The 20,246-nt window shown below is 39.3% G+C and overlaps 1 protein-coding gene across 2 annotated transcripts; it reads left to right on the forward strand.

The window, feature by feature from the left end:
* The first annotated feature begins 215 nt into the window (after positions 1-215).
* prpf18 (PRP18 pre-mRNA processing factor 18 homolog (yeast)) lies at positions 216-7,425 on the forward strand. 2 transcript variants are annotated; one of them, XM_034535526.1, is made up of 11 exons: positions 216-391; positions 1,310-1,387; positions 1,607-1,633; positions 3,033-3,134; positions 3,233-3,346; positions 3,728-3,874; positions 4,067-4,135; positions 4,922-5,062; positions 5,171-5,242; positions 5,333-5,488; positions 6,562-7,425. In XM_034535526.1, exons 1-11 carry the CDS (start codon positions 326-328, stop codon positions 6,640-6,642), a joined length of 1,053 nt encoding a protein of 350 aa, XP_034391417.1. In that variant the 5' UTR covers positions 216-325; the 3' UTR covers positions 6,643-7,425. The 2 variants fall into 2 exon arrangements, with proteins under 2 accessions (XP_034391417.1, XP_034391418.1); XM_034535527.1 differs by lacking the exon at positions 1,607-1,633.
* Positions 7,426-20,246: the final 12,821 nt, after the last annotated feature.

Here is a 20,246-nt window from a genome sequence, read left to right on the forward strand (position 1 = left end):
TGTTTGCAATTTGATTTAGTCCAAGGAGAATGCTTGGTCTTGAAATGATAAGCTGTATGTTGGTATGCAGACTAAATACTTTAGAAGCTGCCTTAAATGGCCTGTGGATCCAAGTTAGTTTTTATTTTTACATTTTTATTTTGAAACACAACCAACAAAACAAAATACATTTATTAAATCAGGACTCTTATTCTGAACGCCAGGTCGGCTTCGACGTTAACTTCCGGTTCAAGTGTCGCAAGTGTAGCTGCGACAGTCCTCCTGCTTGTGTAACTTAGATATTTTGTCGAAATAAACGAATAACGACCACAGTTCATTTATTGACATGGATATCATAAAAGCTGAGATCGCGAGGAAAAGAAAACTCATCGAAGACAAAGAGCTTGTTGACGTGAGTGGCTGCTGTTTGGTTTTGTTGGCTCGGTAACTCGACTCTTGCTAAAATGTTTACTCGCGTGAACTTAGCTTAGCTGAATTCAGGTCAGTCTTTCCTAGATCATCGGTGTTTTGTATGTATTGTTAAATGTATTTTTACAGCACTGGACTGCATCACAAGATGTAACGCTGGATAACGTAAACGTGAACCATAGCAAGATCGACAATAGAATGGAAATAGCATTGCTAGGTTAACTTAAACGAAAATATAGAGCAAATACTTTAACGCTAGTATTCAATAACGTTAGCTGGGCTTGCTGTCCGCTAAAGGGATTCAACTAACGTTAACTAACTTCTTGTTCTTTAAAATCTGAGCAGACTAGAATAAAGTGACTGCATGCATCATTACAGAGTGCGTGTGAAGCAACAATCAAACATCTGTATTCACATCTTCAGTTTCCTAAGCTTTATTCTAAATTATGTAATTTTAATAAATATATATTATATATTATATATATATATATTATTGGAAATACTCTAGCTCTGTAACTACGCCTTAACTAAAATAAACCCAATTCCTGATTTTGTTCTGTTACTGCATCGATGAAGATTTGCTCACATCCGCATCAAGATGCATCTTACAATGGAGAAATTGACACACCTACTTCACAGCAGATATTTGCTTCCATGCAGTACAGTGTGCTGTCACATTCAGTACAACACAGAAGGATAACAAAGTTATTTTTGGTAACTTTGTTATATATTACTAGTTATTTTATATTAAAGATATATACACTACAATCATAGCATAAGAGAGGGAACGTATCATTTCTGTGTTATGCCACTCTATGCTTTGCCACCAGATATTTTCATTGTGTTATACATTGAGTTTGAATAGAATTGTGAAACAAGTGAATTCTCTTTCTGCTTCCAGGACTCCAAAAAATTCTTTAAAAGGTCTGACCTGGCACGCAAGGAACAAGAAGATTACTTCCGAAGATGTGGATATAAGGTTGATTTCAAGATCACTCTCTTTCTCTTACACAAACACATATAAATCACTGTCTTTCCTCAGTTCAGTTTTATCTCATGTTTAGTGAGACACTCTTAAGACTGTAGTTTAAACTTTTTGCTAGGAAACAAAATAAGGTCAGGCTTTGATGCCCAGGTGTACATTGGTGTTTGTGTGTGCTGTTTTTCCCCAACCTATCTCTGCTGCCTGCATCTGTAGGTTCAGAGAGAGTCTCCTGAGATCCAGGTATGGAATTGCACAGTGAAAGTAGCTGACAGGATGCATGCTAAAAGGACAAAACACACTGTGTCCCAAAGGCTTCCGCTTCCTTGGCACCCTTTCTGAAAGTTCACCTTCTAAAACCAGTGAGGATAAAAGCAGAAATAACATGGTGGAGACATCTATATTTTCCAATGCAGGTTAGAAATAACTTCATAAAGGCAGGAGATAATGACATCTCAATCAATCAGTAAACCTATATACTACTTTGATTATGGGCCTGTGCTAATAGAACATTCAACCAATTCTCTTCTGCTTATTGTGATAAATTTAGTCCAAGTAATTTTGAAAAGTAATACATTTTTCTTTTTACAAGTTAAGTTGAAGTAGTTTCATTTTGCCTATTACAAAAGTCCATTTGAAAATATGAATTATTCAAATGCACCTACATTATATGAATTTGTTGAAGCACCTTGTGCTTCCAATGCGCCACCATTGTCAATATTTATGCTTTTAACAATTAATGTGTATATGCAGCAACCACTATGACATCTGGACTACATGCCGGACCAGTTATGTTTTACAACCTACTTACAAACTCTGCAACAATCACTTGTCAGAAAGCAAGGGAACAAGGAAAAGAATCCATAAAGTTGGGACACAGACATTGTGTGAATTTCAGCATGGTATACTGAACTGAAATAAAATCATTATTTTACCAAGCTGCACCTATTATTTTGCACATAATCTGTGATGGCAGCTTTAATATTTAGACCATCTAAACGTTTCTCCTGATTTGCATAGTTGCTCTCTGGAAAACTGCATTTCTGTTCTACTTTGTGCAAGGCTTAAAATGTCTAACATATTAAGCTATGTTCTTTGCACACTTGCAATATACTGTGATTATTTGAGCAAGGGCCATTGTCTGTTTGTAAGGCTGTTGTAGTCTTTCTGATTGTTCTTTTAGATTGTGCTCTTTATTCCACAATCTAAGAGTGCGGGGATGCATGTGCCTATGAAAGCATGATCTGGCTCCATACTTTGAGTTTCCTTTAAAAAAATAAATACTGAATATGTTTTGCCTGTGATTAGGCTTCATGTGGTGCAGCCAGTATTGAAAAAACACAACATTAAAATACCTAATATAAAAAAATGCTTGCTTCTATTGGTAAGTTAGTGGATGATTTGTCTTTATAGAGGAGCCTGCAGGTAAGATAGGGATGTGTGCATTCAAACACACCAACGGGACACATCCTTGTCACTCCTGATGTCTCATCTCATGAAGACTAGCTGATGCTTTCCACAAATCCAAATTATATTGTTTTGCTTTGTCCCCAAAAGAGCAATCTTTCAGTATTATTAAATGAACCTTCAACGATCCCTTCAATAATAAATATATTTATGTTTCCTCCATGTTGTCCTGTAGCTTGATAAGAAAGAAGAAGATGAGCCATCCACCTCAACTACTCCAGTGTCAGAACTGGAACTAACAGAAGAGAAGCTGCCAATGACACTGTCACGGCAGGAAGTGAGTAGATATAAAAAAATTACACTTCCCTCAAAGTATTTTTTCTTCCCTAACTAAAAGTTAACAAGCTTTTTGCATTGCTGTGTGTGTGTGTGTAGGTCGTTCGACGGCTCAGAGAACGAGGGGAACCCGTCCGACTGTTTGCAGAGTCCGATTATGATGCCTTCCAGAGACTCAGGAAGATTGAGATTTTGACCCCAGAAGTAAACAAGGTAGGACAATGTAGTCTTTGAGTGGGACACATCATCCAGTAGAGATATGGAGATTCACGTCCATCTAATCTGGGGGAAGAAAATCATACAGTAACCACTAAATATAGAAATAGCATATTACCATTTAGCTGTCTGGCCTTCAAAGTACAAAAGTAAACATCACTTTTCTAAGAGCCATCACCAGAAACCAATGTGACTGTTGGTTTCAACACATCTCAAGACAAGTTCTGTGAAGCAGTGAATCTGAGTAATGTTGTTCATGGGTTAAAATTGGAGGAATGTGTGTGTGGTTGTCTGTCATGTGATTCCTTTAATGGTGTTGTCTTAATGTTTAAGTACAGCTTGCTGATTGACACTTGTTAACGCTGCCTCTGCATATAGGGCTTGAGGAATGACCTTAAAACAGCCATGGACAAGATTGACCTGCAGTACCTGAATGAGATTGTTGGAGGAACAGAGCCGGGAGAAGTGGACACACAGCATGACCTGAAAGTGCATGAAGAACACACCACGATAGAGGAATTGGAGGTACATTGCATAATTAAGACTGCGCAGTTTACAGGATCCAGTTTTTGCAATTTAAGAATGACTATTGACTTCCTCTGTGTGACAAGCTGTGAGTTCCAACATTTTGAGGAGTTACACATCGTTATGGATTGTGTTCCTCTGTGAGGTATGGTTATGATTGAGTTTATGTTTGATACTGAAACTCTCCTTCAGGTTCTTCGTAACACCCTGGGCACAGGAGATGATCATGGAGACCAGGATGTTATTGACAAGTTTTTGAGGGTAAGGCAAGAAAATCATGCTTAACATTTTGTCTCTTTATAAAACAGTGTAACAGGTTCTAGGCTGTCACATGCAGGTTTCTCCCCCAGCACCAAAGGATGAGCATACAAACTGATGTGTTTAGTAATATTCTTTATTGTCTCTTGACTGTGCCTCCAACTGTATGCCCCATATATAGGGCAGAGTCACTCAGGCCTTGATTCCTTGCAGCTGAGGCCTAATTGGCCTCAGCTGCAGGGAATCAGGCACCTGTTCCCTGAACCACTCCCCCACACCCCTCCTCAGCTGAGCCTAACCACGCCCCAGCCACCACAAACGGTTTTCTAGACATTTGGCTTTTTGGATACACTATACAACCAAACTCTTTATCAAATTGACTCTGCCTAGCTGTTACCCCATTGAGCTGTTTTTTGAAAATTACACAGATGTTCTTTGATACTGTTAACAACCTTTTGATCAAATTGCTTTTCTAATGTGGTTTTTAAATGACCGAATGAATAAGGTAGCTACTGGCTCCTCCTACAATATGTAAATATCTTTGAGGAAACCCCTTTAGCCGATAGAGCACACCTGTTTCTTATTCCCTGTTTGTGGAGCTGCTTTGTCCCTAAATACCCTGAAGATGACTTATGTTGAAACATGTTTTTTTACATTGTGGCTATAGGTGTCTGCAACTATTTTCCTTCGCCCCTGTATTGCTATCTTTGTCAGTCCTCTCCAACACTGCTTTGCTTCCTCCTCTCTTTCAGTATTTGGTCAATACCCACATTTCCTGTTTTCTTCTAGTTTCTACTTGGTGTTTGGGCGAAAGATCTGAACAGCCGAAAGGATCACGTGAAGCGAAGTGTTCAGGGCAAGCTGGCCAGTGCAACTCACTCACAGACGGAGGCTTACCTGAAACCTCTCTTCAGAAAGCTCAGGAAGAAGGTAGAATTTGTGGAGAAAGTAGAACAAGCCGCAATGATGTTGTTTACTATGTGTTGGTTACATTTTTATTTTTTTAAATTTCTAATGGTTTTAATTTCTCTTTTTCAGAATTTACCAGCTGACATCAAAGAGTCAATCACGGACATCATTAAATTCATGTTGGAGAGAGAATATGTCAAGGTATGGTATCTGTATAACAGTGTTTTTTACCATGTTCGCCCCTTTTTATTAATGTACAAATGTATCAACTTAATTCAATCTTTTGTCCAGGCAAATGATTCCTACTTGCAGATGGCCATTGGTAATGCACCCTGGCCAATCGGTGTGACCATGGTGGGAATCCACGCTCGTACTGGGCGAGAAAAGATTTTCTCCAAACATGTTGCCCACGTTCTCAACGATGAAACACAGAGAAAATACATCCAGGTGAGATACCCTGAGATTACCCCCCACAGATAGTGTCTAAATCTCTATTGGTTTCAGAATTATTTCCAAAACTGTGACCCTCGAATTTAAACTCATAATAATTGCAAGACTATTACCCCGTCACTGTCGGATTGTATCATTTTCTTGCTTGTTGTATCCTCAAGATTAAAGGGTGTCAACATTTCCCAGATAAATTAAATGCCATATTTAGGTTTATTTGACATATTTTGATTACTTAAAGTGACAATCTTGAACATTTTAATTTACATAAATGTCTGTTAAGTCACAACTTATCGCTGAAGGAGGCCACACAATGGTGATTGAGCCTTAATCCCACTAATGAAAGTATATTTATATAGTTGCAGTATTACAAATTGGGTGTCTGTGGTGACTTATCCAAAAATAAACTATATTACACATTTTCTTCATTGTATTCAGACACAAAAATTGACACACTTTTGGAAACTGGAAGCTTAAGAAAGAAACTGCTAAACTCAAAGCCCAATGCCATTATTTTCACTCAAATATATATCCTAAATCAGCCAGGACTGCCACTTTAAATTAGAAGTGCACTAGTTCTTAGACGTAACTTTACTTTGCTTTCCGTGGAAGTTTTCCATTATTTAAATCAGAAAGATGCATATTGACTCTTCACACTGTAATATACTGTAATTGTATGACTGGGATTCACGAGGAACACCTCACCTCCTATGCTGAACCCTGCTAACAATGTAAATATTTTGCCTTTTAGGGTATGCACGTTTTGCTACATTATCCTTCTCAGTGTGCAGTCACTGCACCTGTCGTAGGTCAATAATGTGTATTCATCTTACTGCTGAGGTTTCTAGAGAAGGCCAGGGTTGAGGTTATTGGCTGGTCATGCACAGTAGTTACTAGAAGCCATCACATATATAATATCTCCCAAAAGACATATTATTGAAATGCTAATGTATCTATAAAATATAAAAATGCAGTTTGAGAAATTAATCACCAGGTGGGATATAGTTGACCTATGATTATGCTTTTAATTCCCGACTTAATTGCCTTGTGCTTTTTAATTTTTTGTTCTACAGGGACTGAAGAGGCTAATGACGATCTGCCAGAAACACTTCACGACTGTTCCATCAAAGTGTGTGGAGTACAACGCTCTTTAACTTGTAACTTCAGTTTAACTTATGCCAAGGCTGTCTGGTCAGTGTGGCTGAGCAGAAATGTCTTAACATCTTGCATATCAAGGACTTTCAAGTACATCTGCATGTTTGTGGGATCTGGGAAAATACATTATTTAAAATCTGGGTGAATAAGACCTGTTGTATACAATTAGAGTTGTCATTTATCTTATAAGTGAAAATATCTCAGATTTAGATGGAGGACACTCGACAACCCTCGAGTCTTATTAGACTTGTCCTTCTGAACTACTGGGAAAACCGATGCACCTGTCATGCCAATAATAGTCACCATCATTCGGTCCTTCTTGAGAACATGTTTATGGATACATGAAATGTTGAACTGTAAAATGGTTTAGCTTGTGAAAGCCCATAATAGCAGAACATGTTTTTCAAGGGTTTACTTTCATGATGTTTGTCAAAAAAGCTCCAGTAGTGTAAGTTGTATTACACATGAAAGATTGCAGTTCTTAACTCTTCGTAACTCTATTGACATGCTGAAATCAATGCAGATTCAGTTATATGTGCATGTTTGAGGTTTCAATAGATAATTACACCAATAAATGTGTCCCTGTACTATTTTTTTTTTTTTAGTAAGAAAATAAAGTGCTTATTTGTTACAACCGTTGCCAGGATCGTTAGATAAGATAGATTTAGTTTTTCAGCCAGACTTCTAAATGGGACTATTTTTAGCCACCATAGTTTTTTTTGGGTCATTAGAAAATGTGTCAGCAGGAAAGAGTTCATAATAAAGGACTATCTGTAAATGTGCCATGACATGCTTCAGTAAAGTTTTAGATTGCCCACTGTGTGACTCGAGGATTTGTTAGTACTAGTCAGATGAAAATAGACAATTAAGGAATCAATGTTCTCTTCAAAGCAACAAAACAAACTAGATTTGCAGCCACTGATTGCTGATGGAAACCTTCCAGTCGTGTGCTAAGATGGTAGCATCCAGCGTCACACACTGACCTTATTACACTGAGTAACCATGGTGATCTCATCCGTTCCTTGTGGTCATAGTGTGTGCTTGTGTGCACGTTACCACAGTTTCAGTCTGTCAGCTCTGAACGTGTCACTGCTTGAGACCCAGCTGGACAAGTGAATTAGAGCTGGGTTTTCCTCTGTATTGTACCACTTTCAGCACCCACATCTGACGCTCACCATTTTCTTTTTTCAGTCATTTATCTATTCTCTGTGTCTCCCTTTGTTCAGGCGTGGTATTGTATCAGAGCAGGATGTGTGATGGATCCACTTAGTTTCATTATCACATTCAAAATCCTAGGATTCGTGGAAGGATTATCTCCACTGCTCCTGTGTAACTGCATATATTAGCATGTCAATATGGAAATCAGAGCAAATGTGCTGCTACTTAATTGTTTTCCAGTGGTGTGTTTCATGCCATCGTGTGACAATACTCCTCAATTCATCCCAATTTAGGTAAAATATATACACAAACGAGTAAAAACATTGTTTAGCATGCAGGTTATTAATGTTTGAGGGTTTCAGTAGGTTCTCAGCACCTTGTGCTTTGAATGTGTCTTTAATTCTGCATTAGGATCAAAACCACAGTTTGTGATAAGTCCCCCTTTATGTAATATTTCAGCTCATTTTGTTTCGAGGTGACTATTCTCCATTAATTTCCTGGGAAATGGCTTGTCTCTGGTTGTCTGCCAGTTTGCAGGGCTTAACAGTAATTAAAGCTTGATTTCTCTTTTCATCTGGACTCGCTGGATAGATCGTTGCCAGGCACCAGAGGTGGAAACCAATCACTGGTGGAGGCATGGTATCACACCAATATGCCGCTCTGTGTTTGTCTTTCTCCACCGCAGTTTCTTTCTGGATTGCAGGTGATGCAAATGTATTTATGATATTCTCACTTTCGTGTCACAGACACTGGGACAAATATGAACCTCCCTGTCAGTCTCCTGTGAAGGCTTTGACTTATATCAGGAGTCATTACCTTCAAAATGCGAATTTTATTAGCAGTGCTCAAATGAGTTTAAAGGTCAGAGCCTTGTTTAAAATGCTAAACCGTCTGATAATTGTGATGCATTGGGGTCATACAAGGGTGTCAGTATAGAGAAAATGATGGGGTATTTCGATCAAGGAATATGATGCTGTTATTTGGTAGCAAAACATGAATTTATTTGTTCAGCTTCTTAAATTTGTTATTCCTTTGAGGCATATCAAGGTCCAAGGTAGAATGTATTGCCATTCTATCCATATGCAAACAGCAGCATACCGGGGAAGGAAATGATGTGCAAACACAGTAAACTGCAAGTTTAGTTGAGTAACGTGTAATGAATGAAATGTGATGTCACATGTGTGAAGATGTGCCTCGTTTAATTAAAGACAGTAAAAAGCTATAATGAATAAAAAATGTATTCAATAAATAAGGGTTAATGGAAACCAATACTCTGGCTGGACTGGTTATGTCCATCACAGTCCCACTGCAGCATCACTTCTGCTCTGCTCATTGCAATCAATTTCAGCAGCACATAAATGGATCTCATATAAATTGGCCTTGACCGCTGAGGAGCCATCACCATGGTGAAGTGTGTTCACAGCCACTGCTTCCTTTAGTTCAGAGAGGATGCAGGAAAGGAAATGAAAAAGGCAATTGGTACGGAAGAGATTAGAGAGGATGAAGCTTTCTACAAGCAGACCTCCTGTTTGGCTTTTTTCTTATTCTTTTGCCAGCACGTTTAAACTGATTCTGTTGTCTTCCATTATCCAATCATATTCTGTTTTTTTACAGCACTTTCCATCCCCAAGTGAGCATTGATTATACTGTTACGAAATATGAAGAAATGCCTCTGCAATCAGTCCTTTTATACGGTTTATACAATAAGTTTGATGTGATGCTGTCGAGAGAGAGAGATACATATAATATATATATATAAATAAATAAATAATCGACCGACCGACCGACCGACCGACATCTCTGTAATAGTTTCAAAGCAAATTGTCCAGCAGCGCAGTTTGTTTCTTTCCCCCTAACCCAATGCCTGTGGGGGTTTCCATTAACCAAGTCCTGGCACTTTAAAAAATATGTCTGATTTAAACCCTTGCTCGTATATTGCTGATACATTAAACTGCTCATTTTCTGCTGACGCTCTCTCAGAGAGAGAGAGAGAGAGAGAGAGAGAGAGAGAGAGAGAGAGAGAGAGAGAGAGAGAGAGAGAGAGAGAGAGAGAGAGAGAGAGAGAGAGAGAGCGAGAGCAGAGAGGACGCATGTCAAGTCTCGACGGGTTTGGTGTGGCTATGGGCAAGGATGTAAAGCCCGTTTCTCTCTTTCTGTGAATACAACGATGTTTATAGGACGTAGTGCTAATTGATATGGGAGGACACCACTGCTGGCACACATAACGGTGTAATTCCTGCGCGCGGGATGGACGGGTTGCAGCCAGAAAATGCTGGAGTTGGCGGCATCGGGGCAAACGCCGAGGACAGGTATCGCGCTCTCGCCTATGACACTGCTCTGAGCACTCTGGTAGCGGTGGCCGTGTATGTGGTGGTTAAAGTGAGTCTGGACGGCTTCAGGCAGTGGCGAGCCAGGATCTCGGTGCTCATCGTGGGCTCGGGACCTGTGGGGCTGACGGCCGCGCTGGTCGCTGTCCGCTCCGGTAAGGTGCTGAAACTGACAGTGCTGGATGAGAGGCACCGGAATGCCTTGCTCTGCCGGCCCCAGCAGATCGCCTTGGATCCCCGGAGTGTGAAGTTTCTGCTGAGACTCGGAGTGGACTTTGATAACATGGAGGGCTGTTGGCACAACGAGCATTTCTTCACCAGGATAGGCGTGTTTCAGGAGTACCTGCTGAGCATCCTGGAGCAGAAGAAACTGAAGGTGGACGTCAAGGTGCAGCTGGGAACCAAGGTATAGCCTTCTTACTGACTTCTTTACAGTTTGGCAAACCATTACCGCTCAGTATGCAACAGTGACACCTCAAGGTTTTAAAGTCAATACAATAGGGAGGGCTTTATGCTCAACATAATCTGCATGTGCTACATAGGCTATAAATCCTATGTTGTATAACTTCAATTTCCTCTCTCAGCAATTTCATCAACGATACACTGATCCGAAAGTAGACTAGAGAAAGACTCATACCTCATTTTGCAATGACTATGTCTGTAAAAACCTGATGGCTATCAGCAGTGATGTTGACCAAGAAGTCTGTTCTATGTCCTTGAGCAGGGCCGCTATCTACACTATAGTTCACATCTTCCTTTGGCACTTAGAGAGCCTTTTGATGCTCATCATCGTGCTGCCCTTAAAACACCATGAAACATAGAAAAATAGTGTTTTTCTTACCAAACATTCATACTGCAGCAGACATAATCATTATATTTGACTTTCTGTAGATCAATTCCCTTGTTTACACCAGCCGTACTGTATATGTATATATAGTATTCTACAATTCTACCAAACATAGAACACACTTATTATGTCATCAACATTAAATGGATTCTAAAATGTAATCCATTTTAGATTGCTACTGATTTAATTACATATTTCTCCAACAGATGTTTTGAGGGTATCCCCAAGCTAAATGCATATTCAATGACATTTTACTGTGTTGTCTGGCACTTGGCCACACATTGTGATTACTGCATTATGATCAAATCACAAATGTTATCCCTGTTTTACTAAAGATGTTATTTTTATTTGTGTAGCCCTCCCTGCGGGCTTCATAACACTCACACCAAGAGAACAATAACAGGCAAACAAAACCAGCCAGCCAGACCTCAACTTAGAACAAAGAAATAACCTACTAACACAAAAACCTCAGTGGGAAGAAGCATCGGTTGATCAAAGTGGATAAACAATTATGAAATGTTCAGTGAATATGTGTGTCATTGCTGAAAACCAGAGACAAGACTTTACTGCTATGCAACAATGTGGATGCTGTGTGGCAGTGGAAGACATAGTGGTACACAACTTGTGTGTAGCACTGCACTCTTCATGGCCAGCAGCTTCTTTCCTCTCAGCTTCAATGTCATTCCTAAAAGCTGCTGCTGTCCTCTCTGCAGTGACCCACCAACCTTTGGAACGTGGAAAACAAGGTCAAACGGGTCATTGATCGCAACGAACTTCAGTTTGCATTGCCACGTTTGCTATATTATATATTATATCTTGATTAGACAGGACACGTTTGATGAATGCTTTTTTTTCACCCAGCCTGTGGATCAAATGTTTGAACATGCAAATAGGTCTTTTAAATTACTTGTTATTTGCATTCTTAAAGGGTTTTACATAGATCTCTCAGGATCTGAGCCAGTACAGCCCCTGAAAGGCCATTGTATTCTCCCCTTGATCCTGTCAATTGGCTTTGTCCAGCTCTGTCTCCACCTTTGAACAGGCAAGTACCTGCTGTTTACTCAGGGGCCGTGATGCACACATGACCCATAAATAGTTTGCCAAGACAAGCACAACCTCTGGAGCCCATTTTGATGTCTTGCAAGGGGATAGTACAATATAACTCAGCTGTTTATAAGATTAATAAGCAGTGGAATGCTTTCGTTAAGTAAAAGTTGTAATAATGCAAATTGCAACTAATATAAAACAACTAACTTATTGGCCAATTAATCAATAAAGATAATAACCACAATTGCAGCCCTATAACCTGTAAAAAGTATCTGAAGTTGATGATGGTCTAACTAGCCTGCATATATTATCTTAAAAACATGTTATAATAATAATATATATGTTATGTGAATTGAGAATGTTTTGCAAGTAAATCCTCATTCTACAAAATACTAAAAAAAAACTACTTCCACAACCAAATAAAATACAATATAGTCAAAATAAAGCTATGAAAATGTAAATTCAACTGTAAATTAAGTTTAATTTTTGTTTGTTTTTTCTTCTTTTTTTCGTTTATCTCTGGCTTCAGCTTACAGAGGAATACCTGCGGCGGATCCAACGGAATGAGTGGCCACGTGTGATTGTGGTGGCTGATGGGTCGTGTGGCGACTCCTGCTCAGTACTGGGCATCAGCTCTGACTACACCGTGGAGTCCTGCCATGCCTATGGAGCTAATGCAACTATAGAGAGACTCGACCAGAGACAGGTCAGGACGCACATGCACCATCGGTTACGCATACATGAACATACACTAATGGATACATTCACTCATGTGCAAACACTGAGGCAATAACCAACAGGTTGCTGTTTGTGTAAAGAATGAAGGCAGTAGAAGCAGGATATTGTAGGATATTACAGTGAAGGCGACTTTATTTGACCTCATAAAGCTGAGTTGAGCAAACAGTGATGTGGACCTGCCAAAAGCAGCTAACACAATATCTGACTCATAAACAACAGACAGTCCCTGATCCCGTGAGTATCAAGATTGGCCCTCTTTTGATTTACTCATTGAATTTGATGAGAGCAGCTGATGTTCTGTGATGGAGACAGGTGACGGGGACGATAAAGCTTGCGATTAATTCTAATGAATGTTACCAAGACGCCCAGAAAACACAGATAAATATGCAACACTTTCACAGAGTTACATGTGTTAGGTTATATAATAAACTGCAGATTAAGGAATAACAACAGAACATTAGAAATGTCACATCCCTGCTGTTACATCTCTCCATTGAGGTGGAGACATTAAAATGCAGACAAATTATATTTACAGTAGTCTGTTCCTTATCCTGCGCAGATAAGCAGATATTAGTTGTTGTTGATAATTGTATTGTTCATGACTTGTGTAAATGAAAGGTTGCTTTTATGATTAAATGCAGTGACAATCTGTACAGAAAAATATGGTTAGTTTGGAAAAATAAATAAACAGATTGAGGTGAAAAGCTTCCAGGCCCGTATTGCTTAATATCTAAACACAAGCATGGTCTCCCTTGCTTTTTTATGCTACTATCCATTCAAATTAGGGTTCTCTTTAGAGGCTCTGTGGGTGCTTTTTATTGGAGCCTTTTCTCCCTGGCTGTTTCCTGTAATGATTGAATTTACCTCCCAGGATTATGACCTGGTTGTCCCTCCAATCACTCGCGGCTCTTTTACCTCGGTATCTACTTTGGTGGTGGTTTTAAATGTTGTTTGATCCAATGTGGCTGGTTTATGTAATTAAAAAGAAAATGTATCAATTCTGGCTTAAGGGGAAAAAGGGGAGTCAATATGTATGTATGTCAATAATTAGATTTACTAGATATACTGTTATATTGATATATTATTGTCCAAAATGACAATATCAAATATGACATTAATCTCACTGCTGGTCCTTGTATATTTAATCATATCTGAAAGGATTTGATCCATTGTCTTTTCTTCTTTTCCCTCTCTCTCTTCACTTCAGGTACCCACTCCTGAGATCCGTGCCCACAGCCTCTACTTCGACCTGTCCGCTTACGGAGTGGAGGCCGTCCGAGAACCCCGAAATCCCACCGCCAAACCCGGCTTTCACCTCAAGATCTATGGCACCTTCAGAAACCGCTATATGGCCCTCGCCTGCCCCGCATCTGACACCAAGATGGTTCGCTTCCTCAGGCACACGGCCAACTCCTCTGTGAGACTCTTGTCCCCATTTGATACAAAATAATTTGGATCTGTGTTTACTCCCTATTGTTGTTGATGAAGACGCATGCTCTATTTCCATGTTGATGTACTTTGACTGCACTATTGTGAGAGTTCATGTGTGTCCTTATCTGGGTGTATGTTTGCGTGAGTGAGTGTTTAAGTCTGTGGATGTATTCAAGTGTTATTTAAATGTAAGTGTGTATGAGCCAAAGAAATGAAGAAATGGGGGGAAAGGGGGAGGAGTAAGTAGACTGTGCGTGCGTGTGTGTGCGTGTGTGGAGGCCATCTGCATGCTGCTGTTACTTGCTGGATTTATTTCAGTCAGTGTTTAGCTCTCTCTGTTTATTGTCAAGAAGCCTACTGCTTTGGTCATGCTCAGCCTGCAGTCACAACATGTAGTGCACACAGGTACATAGCCAGACCATCCTCAGAGCGCTTGTTGCTATGTGGGTGGCCATTCAGATGCACTGTTACTTGGTAACAGATGACTGTGCAAGTATGGGTCGAAGAAGAGCAGAGATTAGCAGAGAGAAAGAGGCGGAGAGAGCACGAGAGGTTTGTCATTCGATACCCACAATCACTGTAGAATCAATGAGAAGGCACACAGCAGCTTTTCTTCACTGTTCATGCATTGACATAAAATGACTAAGAGTCAGAGTTGCTTTGGTAAAGATAGAAAATAGGATGCAACACAGCTTACTTTAGATGTGTGACTTGGTCTTGACCGACAGCACACTATCAAAAGACTAGGTTTGAATTAAGCTGCAACTAACTCATTTTTTGTATTGATGAATTGCTTTTCTTATCAAATGTAAAATACTGTACACAGAAAATGTCACAGATGTCTTCAGATTGGTATTTCTTTTCAACCAATAGTTCAAAAGGAAAATATATGCAATTCAATATCATATGTGACAAATATAGGCTTGTTCTTCTTGTAAAATGACCAAATTAAATAGATAACTTGATGATCACAGTAGTTGCAGATTAAGTTTCTGTTGAGCAATAAATCGATTATTAGCTAGTTGTTTCAGCTCAGTCATGATGCATTTTTCCATTTCTCTCATCCAGTATACTTATTGAACCTTGATGATATTGATGAGTCTTTACATATACAGATATGTAAAGACTCATCAATATCATCAAGGTTCAATAAGCATGCTTCCAGTGACTTATCGCAAAGTAATTATTTTCACTCTCGTAATCTCACACACTGATCTGAGAAACATGGTGGCGCGTGTTGCTATAGTTTCCCTGTGGCAGCGTGATGATTGCTGCACGTGGGGAAGGGAATATGTCTTCATACGTGAGTAAATGTAGTGGTGTTCATAAGCAACACACTTTACAAGGAGATGCGATTTTTTAAAAAGGGGGAAGTGGAGTGAATGATGCTACAATTGATATTTCTCTGTTTTGTTGCCCAGATCATGAAGAACATTTTCCACCAGTCCTTCAATGTTTATAAGACGGACATAGAGCCTCGTCTCAACGACGTGACGCTCCACCACATGCAGTGCAGCCGACGTCTTTTTGAGATTCAGTTATCACACAGACGCATCAGCGCTGCCTTCATAGAGGGGGACAATGTGGCCGTCACGGTGGAGGGGGAGGCGGCACGCGTCCTCAACTTCGACACAGGTACACCTGTCTAGAATATACCAGTTATTATGTTGCGGAGAATGGGGAGAGGGTATTTTCACAAATATTCTGTTACAATATTCTGATATGTGCCATCTTGTCTGTCCTCAAACAAAGTATTGCTGAAGGTGAGGCAAACCATTAAGTAGAACACAGAGCACTTCGAATAAATGAGAACAAGTAAGAAAGAGTGCGATGTAAATAAAAGAGATGCAGGGAGAGGATGAATTATTTTATATGCGTGCAGTACGTCTGTGTGAGTCATTACTGCACTCGGTGGCCTTTCAGCTGCCGCTTATCTGGTTTTGTTTTCACGCTGCTCTCTATCTGCTGCTGTTTTCTTTTCATTTCAGCCAAAATTATATCTTCAAGGCGACAGTTTACTATTTGTCTGCAAAATGACCAACACTATACTTCCTATCATGAATATGTTTTGCTGAGGTCGATTTTTATGTTAAGTGTGTATGATGTCTGTGATTTATGTTCTCACTTTCTTTACCTTTTATTCCCTCTCCACTTCATCATCCTCTTCATCCTCCAGGTTGTGGAGTTAATTTAGGTATGCGAGGTTTGGAGTCAATGGGGACGTTCATTTACCGGACAGCCACCGCGGTGGACCAACATGATATTCTAGAGGCACTGTCTGCTAAAATGCAGCACTCCAGACAGGTGGCCGAGACCTTCAAGCAGACAGGCTTGGCTCAATCAATGTATGAATGAAACACGAGGACAACCAGGTGAATGCATAATGCCACCTAGTGGGAAGTGGTGGTGTATTATTTGTGTTTACACTGAATGTTTACAATGAACTATGAGTCTGATGCTGAACCACTAATGGTTACATACTGAATGGAGAGTAACGAGCAGGAGCTGTGAACAGACGGATAATGTGTGTACAGATGTGACATTGGGTGGATCTATTCATAATGGATGGAGCGAGAAACGACAAGGCCACATTTGGTTGCAAAACATTTGAAGTTGTTTTGATTTTCAGGTTGCAAAGCTTGTTAATACAAAATTTGGCAGAAAGAGATGAGTGAAACAATATACACTACACTGGATTTGGATTAATCTGTTAAGTGTGAGAATGTAGGGTATTAAGATTAGGAGTAGTTGGAATAAATGAAAACTCTGTGATCCTTCTCCTTTTTATCACTCACGTCTTCACCTTTTAGGAAGGAAAGAATCGACTTGATTTTCAAAATCTAGTCGATTGTGTTCTCTGGACATCAGTGGTCATTCGACTGTGGCGTAGCATCATCAGCTAGAGCTGAATAATGTATACAACTGTTATTGTCTGTAATTTAACAGAGGAACATGTGTAGAGTCCGATGAAGTCCAAAGTGTTATTATCTAGCCTTTTGTCTTTGTGTTTGTGTGTGGCAATCATTATGGTGACGACGTTGTAAAGTACTTCCCCTGTTTTTTCAAAAGGGTACAATGAGCCAACTGTAATATCCCAAATTCATTTTAATTTTCCTTTTAAAATATTGCTAGCTCACCCCTAAAAGTACATTATTTCAGATGGAGAGTATGCTGGTAATAACATCCTCCCGTTGAAGCGCCAATAAAGATGGTGATTTGGCATAAGTTATATTGATGGTCGTTACATGAAACTCTTGTATTTGTTTAATTCAAGTTTACATGCAATTTAATAAAGAGTAAAGCAACCAAAATGGATACGAGTCAGGGCTTTACAAAATGTTCTGCAAATAAAGATACACATAATGACAGCTTTAAAAACAGACTTATCTGTTCAGCTATGTCTGATTACTCAAGTTCTACAAGCCGTTGTGAGATTAACACAATCTTTGTGATAAAGTCCATGCAGACAAAACAGGATTACGTGTTGTTTCCATAATGGATGATATGAGGCGGTACTGCCCTCTAGTGGTGTAGCCTGTCTGTTGCATTGGCTGCTTAGCTTCAAACTGCAATATATCTTAGCCCTGTGAGTTTAAGTAGGACGATTCATTTTGTATTTAATAAATAAAAGCAATCGATCCCTCACATATAACTTGGCCTAAGGTCACCAATGGAACTGACAGGGACACAATATCTTCCTATGGGACAAACGTTGCCTTTCTGGTTTTCATTTCTTTTGTGAAGCACTTTGTAACATAACTATAAATAAAGTGTATCATTGTCTTTGTGTAATTTGAGGCTTTGCCAATACAATAATTGAGAAACATCAATATTGTTTGTGAAATCCTATTTCTTTTCAAGAATACGAACATATAGCTCCTTCTTCAGTTGCATGCTTCATCATATCTGCATATAATACCTCGAGGGTGGACATGATCCAGAAAAAAGTGGTCCCAGTCGCTTAATATAAATCACTGAAATACAGTAATTTATGGAAATGTCTTTAATTTTCTTTTATATGATAAGTACATCTATATATTTCTGAGGTGTAATTGGAGTAGCTGGCTAACAATTAGCCACTTGCTGCTCAGATACAAACACAGTTGGGACACACGTTTGTTAGCTTGCCTCAGACTCAGAAAACAGTTGTAATGCAGCAAATACAGGAAACATTTAACATCAACTTCATCATCTTAAGAGGAAAGCCAGTGTACAGTACTTGGGTACATTTTTGGAGTATTCTTAAATATCTAACTTTTACTTAAGCAGTTGTATTAGTACTTCGTCAGGTGCACACTGGGTCCAGCTAACCTGCTAAATATATTGTTCATGATGATCTCCTCTGTGTGTGAAGTATTTGTGCTGTTTGTGATGTAACAGAGAGGCTGAGCCGACCGCTTTGAGAATGAAAGAGCAGAGAAGTATCCACTACACTATATGTAGCAGATTGTCATTCAAACAGGTGAGTAATGACAAACACAACATTGTGTCGTCTTCCCCTCCAGCCTCATGGCAGTTTGTGAAATAGTCACAACATTAAAGTTATTGGCTACGTGTACAGTGAGAGTAATTGCTCTTTGCCATCATTATATCTATATAAGACGCAGTAAACGGTTGAGTAACACATTCATGGTGGGTTTCCTAAACCTAACTAATTAGCCTAATGTTCTTTTTGTTTCCCATACCTAACTGTACGTAGTAATTTCAAGCCCAACCATGATGTTTTCCTACCGAAACCACAAAGTGTTAGTTGCGTAATGTCATCTCGACGGACAGAAAAAGAAAACAAAAGATGAAATTTCTTGAGCATTTCACAGACTGCCATTATGCATTTTATTTCAAGGGTTGTTTGTCTGTAATTAGTTTTTTTTTTCCTCCAGAAGCTCATCAGAATCAGCTGCCAGCTCTAAGACCAGAAGAGGATGTTGAACAAACTCAGGTTGAGGAAACACTAAAGCAAAATGTTGTCTTGACACTTTGTTTCAGTATGCCATAACAATTTCAAAATATAGTATGAGATAAACAAATCATTGACATATATAAACTGTAGTATGTCATAATCCATCCATCCATCCATTTTCAATACCGCTTATCCTCATTAGGGTCGCGGGGGCGCTGGAGCCTATCCCAGCTGACATAGGGCGAAGGCAGGGGACACCCTGGACAGGCCGCCAGTCCATCGAGGGCAAGTATGTCATAATGTCACAAGAAAATTATTTCACCCTAAAGGAGTTAAATAATTTAACTTTTTTGTATCTACAGAAAAACAATCACCTAATTAGTATCAAGATTTGAAAAAACTGAAGGCTAAATTGAATATGTTTTTAAGACAGCTATTTTTGCAATTTGCTAAAGTGAATAGTCTTGACTATAGACAATATAGTGAGATAGAGTGACCTGCTGGGATCTATTTAACTGCTCTGTGGCAACCTGTCCCACCCTCTAGCCCAGTGGTTCTTAAATGGGGGTACGTGAGATTTAAAAAAAAATATTTAAAATTAGCATCCATTAAAAAATCCTTTAAAAATAGTCATTTAATAAATATTCAATACAATATAAGTCTAAGTTCATAAACTGAATTGTATATATTCTATGTTAAATCAGACACTGATGGCACAGCGCTGTGTATTACATATTTTTCATAACCAAAAATGCTTTGCGCTGGTTAGGGGGGACTTGGCTGGAAAACATATTTCACAGGGGGTACATCACTGAAAGAAACACTTAAGGCTCCCCTTCCTAAAGCTGTTTGCTCTGTCTAATTAAAACATTCATCCGCTAGCTGTGTCCTCTAAGGTCAATAGTCTGGACCCCTGAACCGACCCCTGCTGTAGCACAAGGCCTTTCATTAGATTAAACACAATAATGAGAAATCTTTTATTTTTGCATATAATTAAAGCTTGGTTGAAGGACAACTTAATCAATGATGTGGAATGACAAGTTCGTAAATGAATTAGACCTGCCAATGGGGGCTTAGCTGCAATCAATGACAAATGTTAAGCAGAGAGTGGATGGGTTGTAGTAACAGGCACGGGCAACTATGAGTCCAACAAAT

This window comes from Cyclopterus lumpus, chromosome 6 (genome assembly GCF_009769545.1).
Source record: "Cyclopterus lumpus isolate fCycLum1 chromosome 6, fCycLum1.pri, whole genome shotgun sequence".
NCBI lineage: Eukaryota > Metazoa > Chordata > Actinopteri > Perciformes > Cyclopteridae > Cyclopterus > Cyclopterus lumpus.

Excerpts from the sequence above, each read along its gene's own strand:
- prpf18 (XM_034535526.1), top strand. The coding sequence starts at position 326 with ATGGATATCATAAAAGCTGAGATCGCGAGGAAAAGAAAACTCATCGAA. Across the intron at positions 1,388-1,606 it reads TCCGAAGATGTGGATATAAG|GTTCAGAGAGAGTCTCCTGA; the intron begins GTTGATTTCAAG and ends CTGCATCTGTAG. Across the intron at positions 1,634-3,032 it reads GAGAGTCTCCTGAGATCCAG|CTTGATAAGAAAGAAGAAGA; the intron begins GTATGGAATTGC and ends GTTGTCCTGTAG.